Here is a 12,672-nt window from a genome sequence, read left to right on the forward strand (position 1 = left end):
ACTCACTCTGAATAAATCTTGCCAAGAAAATCTCATGATAGGTTCACCTTAGGGTTGCCATTAGCTGGAGACAATTTGAAGCCACACAGCAACAAGAAGTCTTAGTGTATTTTTAATGAATCAGAAACATGTGTTTTATATAAAAAAGTAAGAATGTTAATACTTTTTAAAAAGAAAGTCAATAATGTTACAAAAATATTCAGTCTTCCTGGGTATTTCATCTCTGACCTCAAGACAGCAGTCTTTGGGGGAAAAAATACAAGAGATGATTATAAAGAGAAACAACTAAAGTAGAATTTATCTACAAACTCATCTAAGGTAATCCATCAACAGTGGGTTCAATAGAGATAGTGGCTTCCTGGCTCACTAAACATATTATAACACTAGCTAACCCCACAACTACACGAGGGCTCTCTTGGCCAGTTTGTCACATTTCCTTTCTGGTTCTCAGCCTGCACACACCATACTTCAAAACTCTCTCCACAATTCATATGGCCATCCACCCACCCTGGCCTTAGGCAACATCTTTCCTCCTGCCAGTGACTCTCAGCTACCATAATTAAAACTGAACTTGTCACTTCATCACCATATCCAAAGTTTGCATTTCTATGGCTATTCATAGAGTCAGATTATAAAGCTCCCTCCTGGGCACCAGTTGACTACATGCATCTGAGGAAGTAGACCAAGTCTACAAAGGCTTATGCTAAAACATCTTTCACACAGGTAGTCCCAAAGGTGCTACAGGATCCCTTTATATATTCATATTCTAGATTAACATGACTATGTTTTTGAGTTTTGACATATATGCTATTGGACCTCTTTGGGGTTTTTTTGTATTTACTTTAAGTATGAACAACAAGAAACATTGATCCACTGCCTTGTGCTGCCTTGACTAAAATGATGCAAACAGCTTCAGGATGAGGGATCAGACTGATAAGAACACTGGATATTAATGCACCATGAATCTTCCTATAGCTTTTCTATTATATTATCTCAAAGCAACAGGCATCTGGAAACAGATTATTCTCTGTGAGAAATCAGGCCTTTTCCCTGAATATTTTTGTTGGGAGTTTTCTTTATGTTAAGAAAGCCTATCAGATGCACACAAACACACATACACTGACCTAGTTGGTCACACGCGCGCGCGCGCACACACACACACACACGGCAGGGTTTCCCCCAATTGCCAATGTCTACTCTTTCCCCTGCACTGCAGCCCATCCCATTCTATAGATTCTCCCAATACTGGTGTAGCATTTTCGGTTGGAAGACGAGCAACCATGGGGAAGAGGCAATGGTGATGAATATCTGCTTCAGCTAAGCTGGTTGCACATATCTACAACTGGATTCAATTCCACAGGGTTGCCAGTGAAGCAAAATGGCAAGTACTGCATGATACAGTTTTTTAAAAAATTGAAAAATCTGGCAACCTACTGGATGAGGGATCAGACTGGTGTACTACCTGGTGATATCTCTAGAACACTGGATATTAACGCATCATGAATCTTGCTGTAGCTCTTCTAACTAGCTAACCATAGGTAACATTGTTATTGTTGTGTGCCTTCAAGTCATTTCTGACTTAGAATCATAGAATCATAGAGTTGGAAGAGACCACAAGGGCCATCCAGTCCAACCCCCTGCCATGCAGGAAATCTAAATCAAAGAATCTCCGACAGATGGCCATCCAGCCTCTGTTTGAAGACCTCTAAGAAGGAGACTCTGCTACAATCCGAGGGAGTGTGTTCCTCTGTCGAACAGCCCTTACTGTCAGGAAGTTCCTCCTAATGTTGAGGTGGAATCTCTTTTTCTGCAGTTTGCATCCATTGTACCATGTTCTAGCCTCTGGAGCAGCAGAAAACAAGCTTGCTCCCTCCTCAATATGACATCTCTTCAAATATTTAAACAGGGCTATCATATCACTTCTTAACCTTCTCTTCTCCAGACTAAACATTCTCACAGGACATGGTTTCCAGACCCTTCACCATTTTAGTTGCCCTCCTTTGGACACGCTCCAGTTTCTCAACATCCTTTTTAAATTGTGGTGCCCAGAACTGGACACAGTATTCCAGGTGGGGCCTGACCAAAGTAGAATAGAGTGGCACTATTACTTACCTTGATCTAGACACTATAGTTCTATTGATGCAGCCTAAAATCGCATTGGCCTTGTTAGCTGCCGCATCACACTGTTGACTCATGTTCAACTTGTGGTCTACTTCGACTCCTGGTCTACTTCGACACCCTTTCACACGTAGTTTCATTCAGCCAGGTGTCCCCCATCCTATATCTGTGCATTTCAACCCTAAGGTGAACCTGTCACCAGATATTCTTGGTAAGACAGTTCAGAGGAGGTTTGCCATTGCCCTCCTACAACTAACAAATAAGAAACATTTTAAAGGTGTATTTTTAAATATTGGAATAGCAATTAAAGAATACCAAAAATGCCTTCTGAAGTATAGCTATATTTATTCATTTATATGCCCTTAGGTGGCTTATAAATATTTTAAAAAGTAAAAACAAATACAAATCAACCACCAAAATATTAGAGTGTCAAAAGCCAGGAAATATAAATGACAAAAGTAAAAAAAGGTAAAACCCAAAAAATTGAATATCTGCCCAAAGAAGAAAGTCTTAGTGTAGTGTCTAAAGTTTACTAATTATGCTAAAAGAAAGATTCCACATTTAAGGGGCTGCTGCTGAGAAAGCTCTTTTTTTGGTAGTCACCATGCAGCATTATGGGCATCACAAACCAAAGAAGACTTCTATAATCATCCAGGAACACATGAAAGTACTGGTTGCTCTTATTCTGGTAGACTGGTCCTAAGCCATTTGAGATTTTAAACATTAATATCGGGCCTTTGAATCAGGGCCAAAACTGTCTGGTAACCAATGTACTTCATATATAAATAGTCAATATTAATATCCCATACAATAAACACCAGCCAATAATTTCACACACAAATGTGAAGAATGAGGTTCTAACAACTGATAGATATACAGATAAAATGATTAAAATGACCAAACAAATGTTATATTCATACTTAATATAAATATGGTTTCCTAATCAAACAAATTTATTCCATGTAACATTTAGCTTCAGTTCACTTTTCCATTATGAAATCCAGCAAATCCATTGTGCAGAGCTCAACTTCTCACTTTGAAAAACCAAAGCTTTAGAAATAAAAGCAGTTGTTTTCCATGCAAGCTTAGAAAAGACCTTACTTGGAAGATATACAAAACTGGGTACACTATAACTGGGCTTTCTTAAACCAGTTACATTATCTACATGTGGAAAACCAAGAGATGGTGGGTTACACTGCTCCAAACAGAAACCATCGATACAGAATCTGTTATAACAGACATAAGGATTCAAAGAGCTTTTGAAAATGGCAAATGTAAAGAGTGAAAGCCAATGTTCAAAGGTCCATAGTCATCACTAGCCCAGTAGTGAAAACTGCTTACATTATATTGCTGCAGAGAAGCCAAAAGGCTTGGCAAACAGTTGACAATTACAGTCACTGAACCTTTCATACAACTTGCCTTTCTGGAACAGAGCAAGGTGCTTCTAGTCTATCATTTTGTTTTTAGTAACAGCCAACCAATTATCCTTGGAAATTCCCAATAAAGACATAAAACTGATAATAATCTCACATTATTTGCACACAGCATTTAGTACTCTTAATATAATGTCTCTGAACATGGAAGTTTCGTCTGTCATGGCTTATAGATAAAATTAGTATTGAATTTGTCTCCTGCTTTACAAGCTATCAAAGCAGCATCACCTCCAACTTGTAATGAATATTGCTTTAAATTCACAATACGCCTTTCGGTTAGATATTAAAAAGCAGTATTTCCTTCTGTAAATTCTATTGGTTTGTTGTCCATAGCCATCATTTACAAAGAAAACTAAGAACAAGAGAGTGCAGACTAATCTAATTAGATCCTGAGTCATTCACTGTATTATGGGGTTTTTTTAAATTTTCTACAAAAATAATATTCAGTAGCACATGCAGATAAAAAGATAATGAAAAATAGGAAGCATTGTACGTGTAGTATGTGTAGTACATCTTTAAAAACCTTTGTTTAATTTCCATGCATATTATAAAATACATCTAGAAACATACCAGTGCAAGTCAGATGCAGCAAAAACAACAGTGCAGTTCTGTACAAGTCTTGTAAAGCGAGCCGTTGGGTTTAACTGGATTTACCTTTACCTTTTTGTACCTATGTAAATATTTGGCTAAGTCTGTGTTGAACACAGTGGATCTTATTCCGAAACAGCTATTATCAAGGACTACCCTTTTAGCCTTTGCAAGTCATTAGGGCACAGGCTTTTAGGGATGACATATAAACATGGCTGAAAGGCACAAAGCCAAATCACGAGATTTAAAATGTTGCACAAAGGCATTCCTTTTGAATTATAATCTGGGGTACATTTTATGAGCATAGTTGATTTGGTGTAAACATTTTCCCCATTTTCAAAAAACACATCTCCTCATTTTCTACAGGGTTCCCATTTGTCTCCTGTCCAGATTGCTGATCACATTCACACCTTCCTAGCTTGAGTAATTCTGTAGCATCAGGTGTTTCCAGATCATTCAGAGTTCACCATGCAAATATTTTTCAGAGCCTCAACCAAAGATAGCAGCAAAATTAGGTAACTGGCCATTTATTCGGATAAAGGAGAAACACAATATATCTTGGTGTTGCAAGAAGTGGCTTTCTTCAACCTTACTGAACATAGGTTGTGTGCCTTCAAGTCATTTATGATTTATGGTGACCCTAATGCAAACCTATCATGGGGTTTTCTTGGCAAGATTTGTTCAGAAGTTTGGCACTGCCTTCCTCTGAGGCTGAGAGCATGCAACTTGCCCAAGGTCACCCAGTGGGTTTCCTGGCCAAGCTGGGAATCGAACCCTGATCTCCAGTTGTAGTCCAACACTCAAACCACTACGCCTCACTGTACTATTATAAATTTAAATCTTTATTTACTTCCAGATCTGCTGAGGATAAACTCACTGGTGGGGAAAGGAATCCAATGAGACCTACGGTAATTAAAGAGCTACATTCTATTTGCTGCTCAATTTTTTAAAATACATAATTGTATTTATTATTCTAAAATGTTTATGGTATGCAGACAAATCTCATAACGTTGTTACCTATCATTTTGTAAACTTATCTGTGTGAGACCAGAATCCTAGCATCGAAGGAGACCCCAAGGGTCATCCAGTCTAACTCCTGCCATACAGGAAGACACAGTCAGAAAACACTCCTGACAGATGGCTATTTCTATACCTCTATATAAATATGCTATATAATTAAAGCTTACTAATAATAATAATAAGCTTCATGGGTTTCATCTTTGATCTCACAATTCTAATGCAGTATTTAGCGAGCTCTTCCTTCATTTCCAAAGAATCACATGCAATCTTCCCATGGATCGTCATGTGCGATGCTGCACACTGGTGCTGTACGTGAAATTTACCAAGTGTAGGGTGTACCCATCCTGGGAATCTGCAATCAATTGTAACTCCCCAGGGCATGTACTCTCTGGCAAACATGCAATAGCATCAGGGGACAACCTGATCCTTCCCCTACCCTTCTGCCTATATATACACATACATACATGAAAGTTCTTTAGGGCATGGAGTAAATTGGGAGGTGACCCTGAAGGCACACCTTCGCCCTAGATGGCATCTCATCTCCTCACAGATGTCATCCCACCTGGGGGCACACACACAAGGAAGCGATTGGAGGGGCACTTGTTGCACCCCAACAGAAGAGCCAGCATGGTGTAGTGGTTAGAGCCCTGGAATATGACCAGGGCTCAAATCCCCACTCAGCCATGGAAAACTACCAAGTGACCCTGGCCAAGCTGTTCTCTTTGCAATGGCAAATGCTCTCTCAAGAAACTTGCCAAGCAAACCCTGCGAGAGCGTCGCCCTACAAGGGACCCAGCATGACACAGTGGTTTGAGTGTTAGACTAGGACTCTGGGACCAGGGTTGTATTCCCAGCTCAGCCATGGAACCGCACTGGCTGACCCTGGGCAGGTCACACTCTCTCAGCCTCCTCAGGGGAAGGTAATGGCAAACCTCCTCTGGACAAACTTTGCCAAGAAAACCCCATTATAGGGGCGCCAAAAGTTGGAAACGAGTTGAAGGCACACAACAACAACTAGGAACAGCCTAGTCAATGCAGCTGCCCAGCACACATCTGAAGTGACAGAGTCTTTGTGTGTGTGTGTGTGTTTTGTTTCTGTGTATATGTATGTTTGGGTGGGTATGTTTGTTTGTGTGTGCATATATATGTATTTGTGTGTGTTTTTGTTTGTGTGTGTATGTGTGTATTTGTGTGTTTTTCTGTTTGTGTGTGCATATGTGCATATTTATGTTTGTGTGTGTGTGTGTGTATTTGTGTCTGTGTTTTCTGTTTGTGTGCATATATGCATATGTAAGTGTGTGTATATGTGTGTATACCCACCTTGAATCCCATTGTGGGAGAAAAGCGGGATATATAAATCCTTGAAATAAATAAATAAATAAATATTAATAAATAAATGAAATATGTGGTTTTGTGAGCATATACTATGTGTGTGTATATATCTGTGTTTGTTTTGTGTGTGTCTTTGTGTATATAGGTATGTGTGTGTATATATGTGTATATATGTATGTTTTGTGTCTGTATATATGTGTCTGTGGGTTTTTGTGTATGTGTGATATATTTATGTGTGTGTTTTGGGTGTAAATGTCTGTGTACATACGTATGTGTGTACATATGTATGTGCATATGTATGTGTCTGTGTATATATGTACATGTGTATAAATATATATGTGTGCATACATGTATGTGTGTGTATGGTTTGTATGTCTGTGTCTGTGTATATGTGTTGGTAAAGATGTATGTGTGTATAAATGTATGTCTGTGTAAATGTGTGTATATGTGTATGGTTTCTATGTCTGTGTATATGTGTCCTTGTTTTGTGTGTGTGTAGTATATATGTATGTGTGTGTTTTGTATGTCTGTGTCTGTGTACATATATGTGTGTGTGTGTATATATATATATATATTGTATGTATGTGCATGTGTATATATGTATGTTTTGCATGTCTGTGTCTGTGTCTATGTATCTGTTTTGTGTGTGTGTGGTATATATTTGTGTATGTCTTTTGTATGCTTGTGCCTGCGTTCATAGGTACGTGTGTATATATATATATGTGTGTGTGTGTATTGTAATATGTCTGTGTCTGTGTATATATGCATGCTTTGTAGGTCTGTGTCTGTGTTTTGTGTGTGTGGTACACGTGTGTCCCTGTGTGTCCCAAGCCCTGCGCCTACCATTCCGTCTGGGGCTCGTCGATGACCAGCAGGAGCTTGAACTTTCTCCCCGAGGCAGAGGCAGAGGAGGAGGCAGCCCCTGGCCCCGGGTCCACCAGCCCCGCCGAGGCCGCCGTCTGCTTCACGGCGTTGGAGAGCGAGCTGAAGAAGCTGCTGCCCACCGACTGCTGCTGTTGCTGCTGCTGCTGCTGCTGGGGAGCCGGGGCCGGGGCCGGCGTGTGCCTCCGCTCCGAGGCCGGGGAGGCCGAGGCGGAGGAGGAGGAGGAGGGCGAGGCCGCCGCCTGAGGCTGCTGCAGGGGCTGCGGGGGCTCGGGGCGCTGGAGGTCGGTCATGTAGCCATTGGGCAGGTTGGCGATGAAGCTGCTGTCCGAGAGCCGGCGCCGCAGAAAGTTCATCATCTGGCCGCCAAGGGACCCGAGGGGAGAAGGGAAGGAGGAAGGGGCTCCGGAGGAGGAGAAGGAGGAGAAGGAGGATGCCGCCGCCGCCGAGGCTCTTCTTCTGGGGATGGAGGCAGGGATGGTGGTGGCTCCAGGAGGCAGAGAGAGAGAGAGAGAGAGAGAAGGAGGAGAGGGAAGGAGGCAGGCCCAGGAGGAGCAGGAGGAGGCGCCCGGCCCTCCCAAAGACCGCCCTCCTTCCTCCGAAGGAAGGGGGACCCTGGCTGCATCCACACTGCAGGGAGAACCCGGTTTGGCTCAAGGCTGCTATGGACTTCTGGGAGTTGGAGTTCATTGTGGGGCCCAGAGCCGCCCGTGGAAAGAAAAGAGCTCACAACCCTCAGTCAGGCCCCTTCTAGCCTCCAAATGGAGGACGCGACTAAATGAAAAGCTCAGGAGAGAGAGAGACCCCCGGAGCCCTGTCTCTCGGCCCCAAATGCGAGGCAAGAGGAGGACGGGCTTAGTTCAAAAAGCCAAGATCACTCAGAGAGAGAGACAACAGTCATGCTTCTTAGCCTCCAAATGGAGGACCTTCGGGGGAAATGGAGGACGGGACTACTAAACTAGAAAAGCAAAAGACACTCAGGGAAGAACACAGTCATGGTTCTTAGCCTCCATTAAATGGAGGACGCTCAAAGGAAAGGGAGGACGGGACTAAATTTAAAAAAAACCTCAAAACACTGTAGGAATGTGAATCTGTATTTATTTGCCGAGGCTCAAAATGGAGGACCTTGAAGGGAAAAGGAGGACGTGACTACGAAATGTAAACACTCCGAAGTGTAAATTCATGGTTCTGAGTGAGGCTTCGAATGGAGGACATTGAAGGGAAACGGAGGACGTGACTGAATATAAACCTCCAAACACAGGAATGTAAATTCATGCTCAGTGAGGCTCAAAGTGGAGGACATTCACGGGGAAAAATGGAGGACGTGCCCAGATAAAATCTCAAACACCCTCAGAAATATTAATGTTTTTGAGTCCTGATCAAAATGGAGGACATCTTGGAATTCCTCCTGGAGAAGGAGGTTGGAGCGGAGGACGTGTCCGGGAAAAGGAGGGCCTCTGGTCACCCTGGGCCAAAAGCCCTTCCAAATCCCTCTCTCCTCCTCCTTCCGTCCTTCCTTCCTCTCCTCTGAACGTTTTACCTCAGGGATGCTAATTTCCTAACAGGAGTCTCCCATTGACTCTGTTTCTGTTTAAACCTTTACAGACGAGAAAGAGGGAAACTCGGGGGTCCTCTCCTCGTCCTCCCATTCTCCACACGAACAGGGGGGCCTCCTTAGTCATACTCAAAATGGAGGACAGTCAAGAAAAATGGAGGACTTGTTCAGGCTATGTGGCCATGTTCTGGAAGAGTTTATTCCTGAGGTTTCGCCAGTATCTGTGGCTGGCATCTTCAGAGAATGCTGGCATGGGACTGAGTGGGATATAGACACGTAGATAGATAGATAGATACTGTGTGACCCTTGGTGTATCCCCCACTCTCTGCCATGCCAGCATTCTCTGAAGATGCCAGCCACAGATACTGGCAAAACCTCAGGAATAAACTCTTCTAGCACACAGCCTGAAAAACCCACAAACAACTATGGATGCTGGCCCTGAAAGCCTTCGACTTTGCACTCATAGAAATGTAAATCCAGGCTTCTGAGCCAGGCTCCAAATGGAGGACATTGTGGAATTCCTCCTGGGAGAAGGCTGAAATGGAGGACAGGTCGTGGAAAAGGAAGACTTCTGGTGACCCTGCGGAGGACAGGTGCTGCCAGCCCCCCATCCATCCATTCTGTGAGGCAAGCCCTTTCCTCCCAGGGCAGGAGGAGGGGCGCCTCAGGGCCTGTCCCCCTGTTACCCTTTCTTTCTTCTCATCATTTATTTTAAGTTTCCCAGTTTTTTAAAAATGTATTTATTTAATTATGTTGTTGTTGTTGTTGTTGTTGTTGTGTACCTTCCAGTTCTTTTTGACTTACAGCAACCCTATCATGGGGTTTTCTAGAACACTAAAATGTCCTTTGGAGGGTAGAGAAGAAAAATGTCTTCTTGAAAGGTTTCAGGGCTAGCCATGTTGGCCACAGCAAATGGATGTAGGGTTTTCTTGAAAAGTGTTACAGTTGGCCCTCCCTATCCAGGAATGCTGCATCCATGGGTTCAATTATCCACAGCTTGAAAATATTTTTCTTTTAAAAATCCCCAAAACAAACCTTTATTATTATTTTTTCACATTTTATATAAGGGGCACCATTTTGCGACACCACTGTATAGAATGGCACTGGAGGATCCATGGATTTTGATGTCCACAGTGGGGTCCTGGAACCAAAACCCAGAAGACACTGTATTTGTACTGTACTGTATTTGTATTGTATTTGCTCTCCTGGTCCATTGCCTTTCCTTCGGTAACCTAATGGGATTTGTCTATTTCTTTGAGTCAGGTACTCAGCCCCCTTCCTTTGTAATGCTACCTATGCAAATGGGTCCTGTGATGGGCCTCATTCCCACTTACAAAAAAAGCAGTTTGCAGTCCAAATCAATGGATCCATTTGACTGCGGAGCATGGTCCCCACTACATTTGCCCCAATCACTTTTTCCCCCTGGAAAATAACCCACCTGTGGTTCACATTCACGAATGAATCGGTTCAAAATGGATCCGCTCCAGCTGGCCAAAGGGCAGTTTTTAATCGATTCCAATCTGCATCTGGTTCACACTTGCGCAGAATCGATTTATCCAAAAAGACACAGAAAACATTGGCGTCAAAAAGACGCAGGTTAAATGGGCCTAGTATGTGCCTCCCCCACTTCTCCGAATCACTTCAGCAAATCTATTCAAGTGGGAACTAGGGTCATTTGAACCGGTTCAAACTGATTTGCATTCTGATTTAAAAGGTAGTGGGAATCAGGCCCACATATCTTTCAGCCTTGAAATAAATCCTCACAAGGCAAAGGAAGGCAAGTGAAGCTTTATTAGTAAAAAAAACCAACAACATCAAAAAGAAGCAAGAACGCATTTATACATAATTCAAGTAACTGCACACAATATAATAAGGAAGATAGCATTATGGTTTTATCATAGATAATCGCTAGAACAATCTAATACCTTGTGCAAGACCAATTTATGCCTAACTCTTGAGACCATTAGAGCAAATATAGCAAGCTTCATTAAATATTTAGCCCCATCAAGGGTACCAGATGGGTTATTTTGTTATCATCACCTTCTCATCAGAAGTTTTCTTTTCTGCAAGAAAAGAATATAAAGGGCAATATTATATGCAGAGTGAAAACTGATACATCACACTATACACCATGATAGGATAAGTATATATAATTCAGACCACTTCTGTTTGATGCAGTAATCATTTATCTATCACAATGCTTCTTTCTATTACTATTAAATAATAATAATAATAATAATAGGATTTATTTATATGCCACCCAATCACTGGGAATCTGGGTGGCTTACAACAGAGGGAATAATAGATGGTTCCCTGCCCTCAGGCTTACAATCTAAAAAGACACGGCACAAAAGGAGAAGGGAATGGTGTGGGGGGAATCTTAGGGTTCCAGAATCCCATTACCCACCATGCAACACTCAGATCAGAACTGACTGAGCGCTTGGGAAAGGAATACCTCCTTGACTGAAAGCAGCAGCGTGAAGATATAATTTGCAGCCAAGTTCCAGGTGAGGGGCAGGGAGTGGGAGAGGCCTGTCTCCATCGCCAAGATGACTGAGCACTTTCCTGCTGTAAACAACATGACAAAAATTGTGACACAAGCAAGACTATTGAAAGGAGGAAGAAGGAGTAAGGACACCTGAAGGGCACAATTTATACTAAATATTTTCAAAATATTTGCCTCCATTATCTGAATCTTCTTTTGCAAAACAATCTGCTTGCCATAAGAATAATGGCATAAGTATAATGGCAAAATATTCATAAGAATAATTGATCTCTAACTTTGGAGACAGTTTGTTCCCAAAAACACACTCTGGCTTAAGCTTTTTGTTGTTGTTTGTTGCTGCTGTGTATCTTCCAAGTCATTTCCAACACAGGGGTTTCTTGGCAAGATTCCTGATAAGTTTCCATGACTGAACAAGGATTTGAACCATGGTCTTCAGAGTTGTTGTCCAACATTCAAACTACTGCACCACATTGGTTCCTCCTCTGTTGTTTACTATGTGATAAGTGTCACAGTGAAACTCACCCACCCAGCTTCTTTTCTAGGATGGCAGCATAATGGGTCTTTTTTGATCCCACTGCTGCCACGAATGATGTGAAGGTGATGGCCACTATCCCACCAATTCTTCACTGCGAGACATGAACTCGGGACTAGTGATTTGAGAAACCCATGTTTTTCTTCTCGTTCATTGAGAACTTGATGAGAATTTCTTTAAAAAATATTTGTTCCACAAGTCCCCCTTTCAAACGGTAATTTCTTCTCTCCCTTTCAGCAGCTAGCGAAATATTTTTCACAGATTTCTCGAATGACAATAAAAGACAAGTTGAATAATTACGCTAATTACTTTGCATTTCAAACTCAATTACCATGTCAAAATGAAGTTTGGCAGATGTTTAAAGAACATTCCTATGCTTAAAAATACCTGAAGGCACACACACAAAAGGGGGAAAAAAGCCCAGTCTCAACAAATAAACTGTGATTGAAGCCCCAACAAGAAATGGTAGAGTTGAGGGGACCCTCAAGGACCATCCAGTCCAACCCCCTTCTGCTATGAAGTAATACATAGGAATACATGGGATCCTAGAGGACATGTAGTCTGACCCCTGTTCAACATCAGGATGGCACTGGAATTTGGGACAAACTGAGGGTTTTCTTGGCATAAAGAGGAGTTTTGCCATGGGCTGCCCCTGAAGCTGAGACAATGTGACTCTCACAGATGAGGAGGGGTGGGGTGCCAAGTG

At 42.2% G+C, this 12,672-nt stretch overlaps 1 protein-coding gene across 1 annotated transcript in view; it reads right to left on the reverse strand.

The window, feature by feature from the left end:
- Nucleotides 1–7,839, reverse strand: part of LOC149321509 (synapsin-2-like) — a 238,285-nt gene extending 230,446 nt beyond the window's left edge. The window contains exon 1 of the mRNA XM_089523425.1: nucleotides 7,335–7,839. Coding sequence (XP_089379551.1) covers nucleotides 7,335–7,732 — 398 coding nt within the window. The 5' untranslated portion in view covers nucleotides 7,733–7,839. The remainder of the gene's footprint in view (nucleotides 1–7,334) is intronic.
- Nucleotides 7,840–12,672: the final 4,833 nt, after the last annotated feature.

Source organism: Sceloporus occidentalis, unplaced genomic scaffold (genome assembly GCF_023333645.1).
Source record: "Sceloporus occidentalis isolate IW3139 unplaced genomic scaffold, rSceOcc1.0.p SCAF_1, whole genome shotgun sequence".
Lineage (NCBI taxonomy): Eukaryota > Metazoa > Chordata > Lepidosauria > Squamata > Phrynosomatidae > Sceloporus > Sceloporus occidentalis.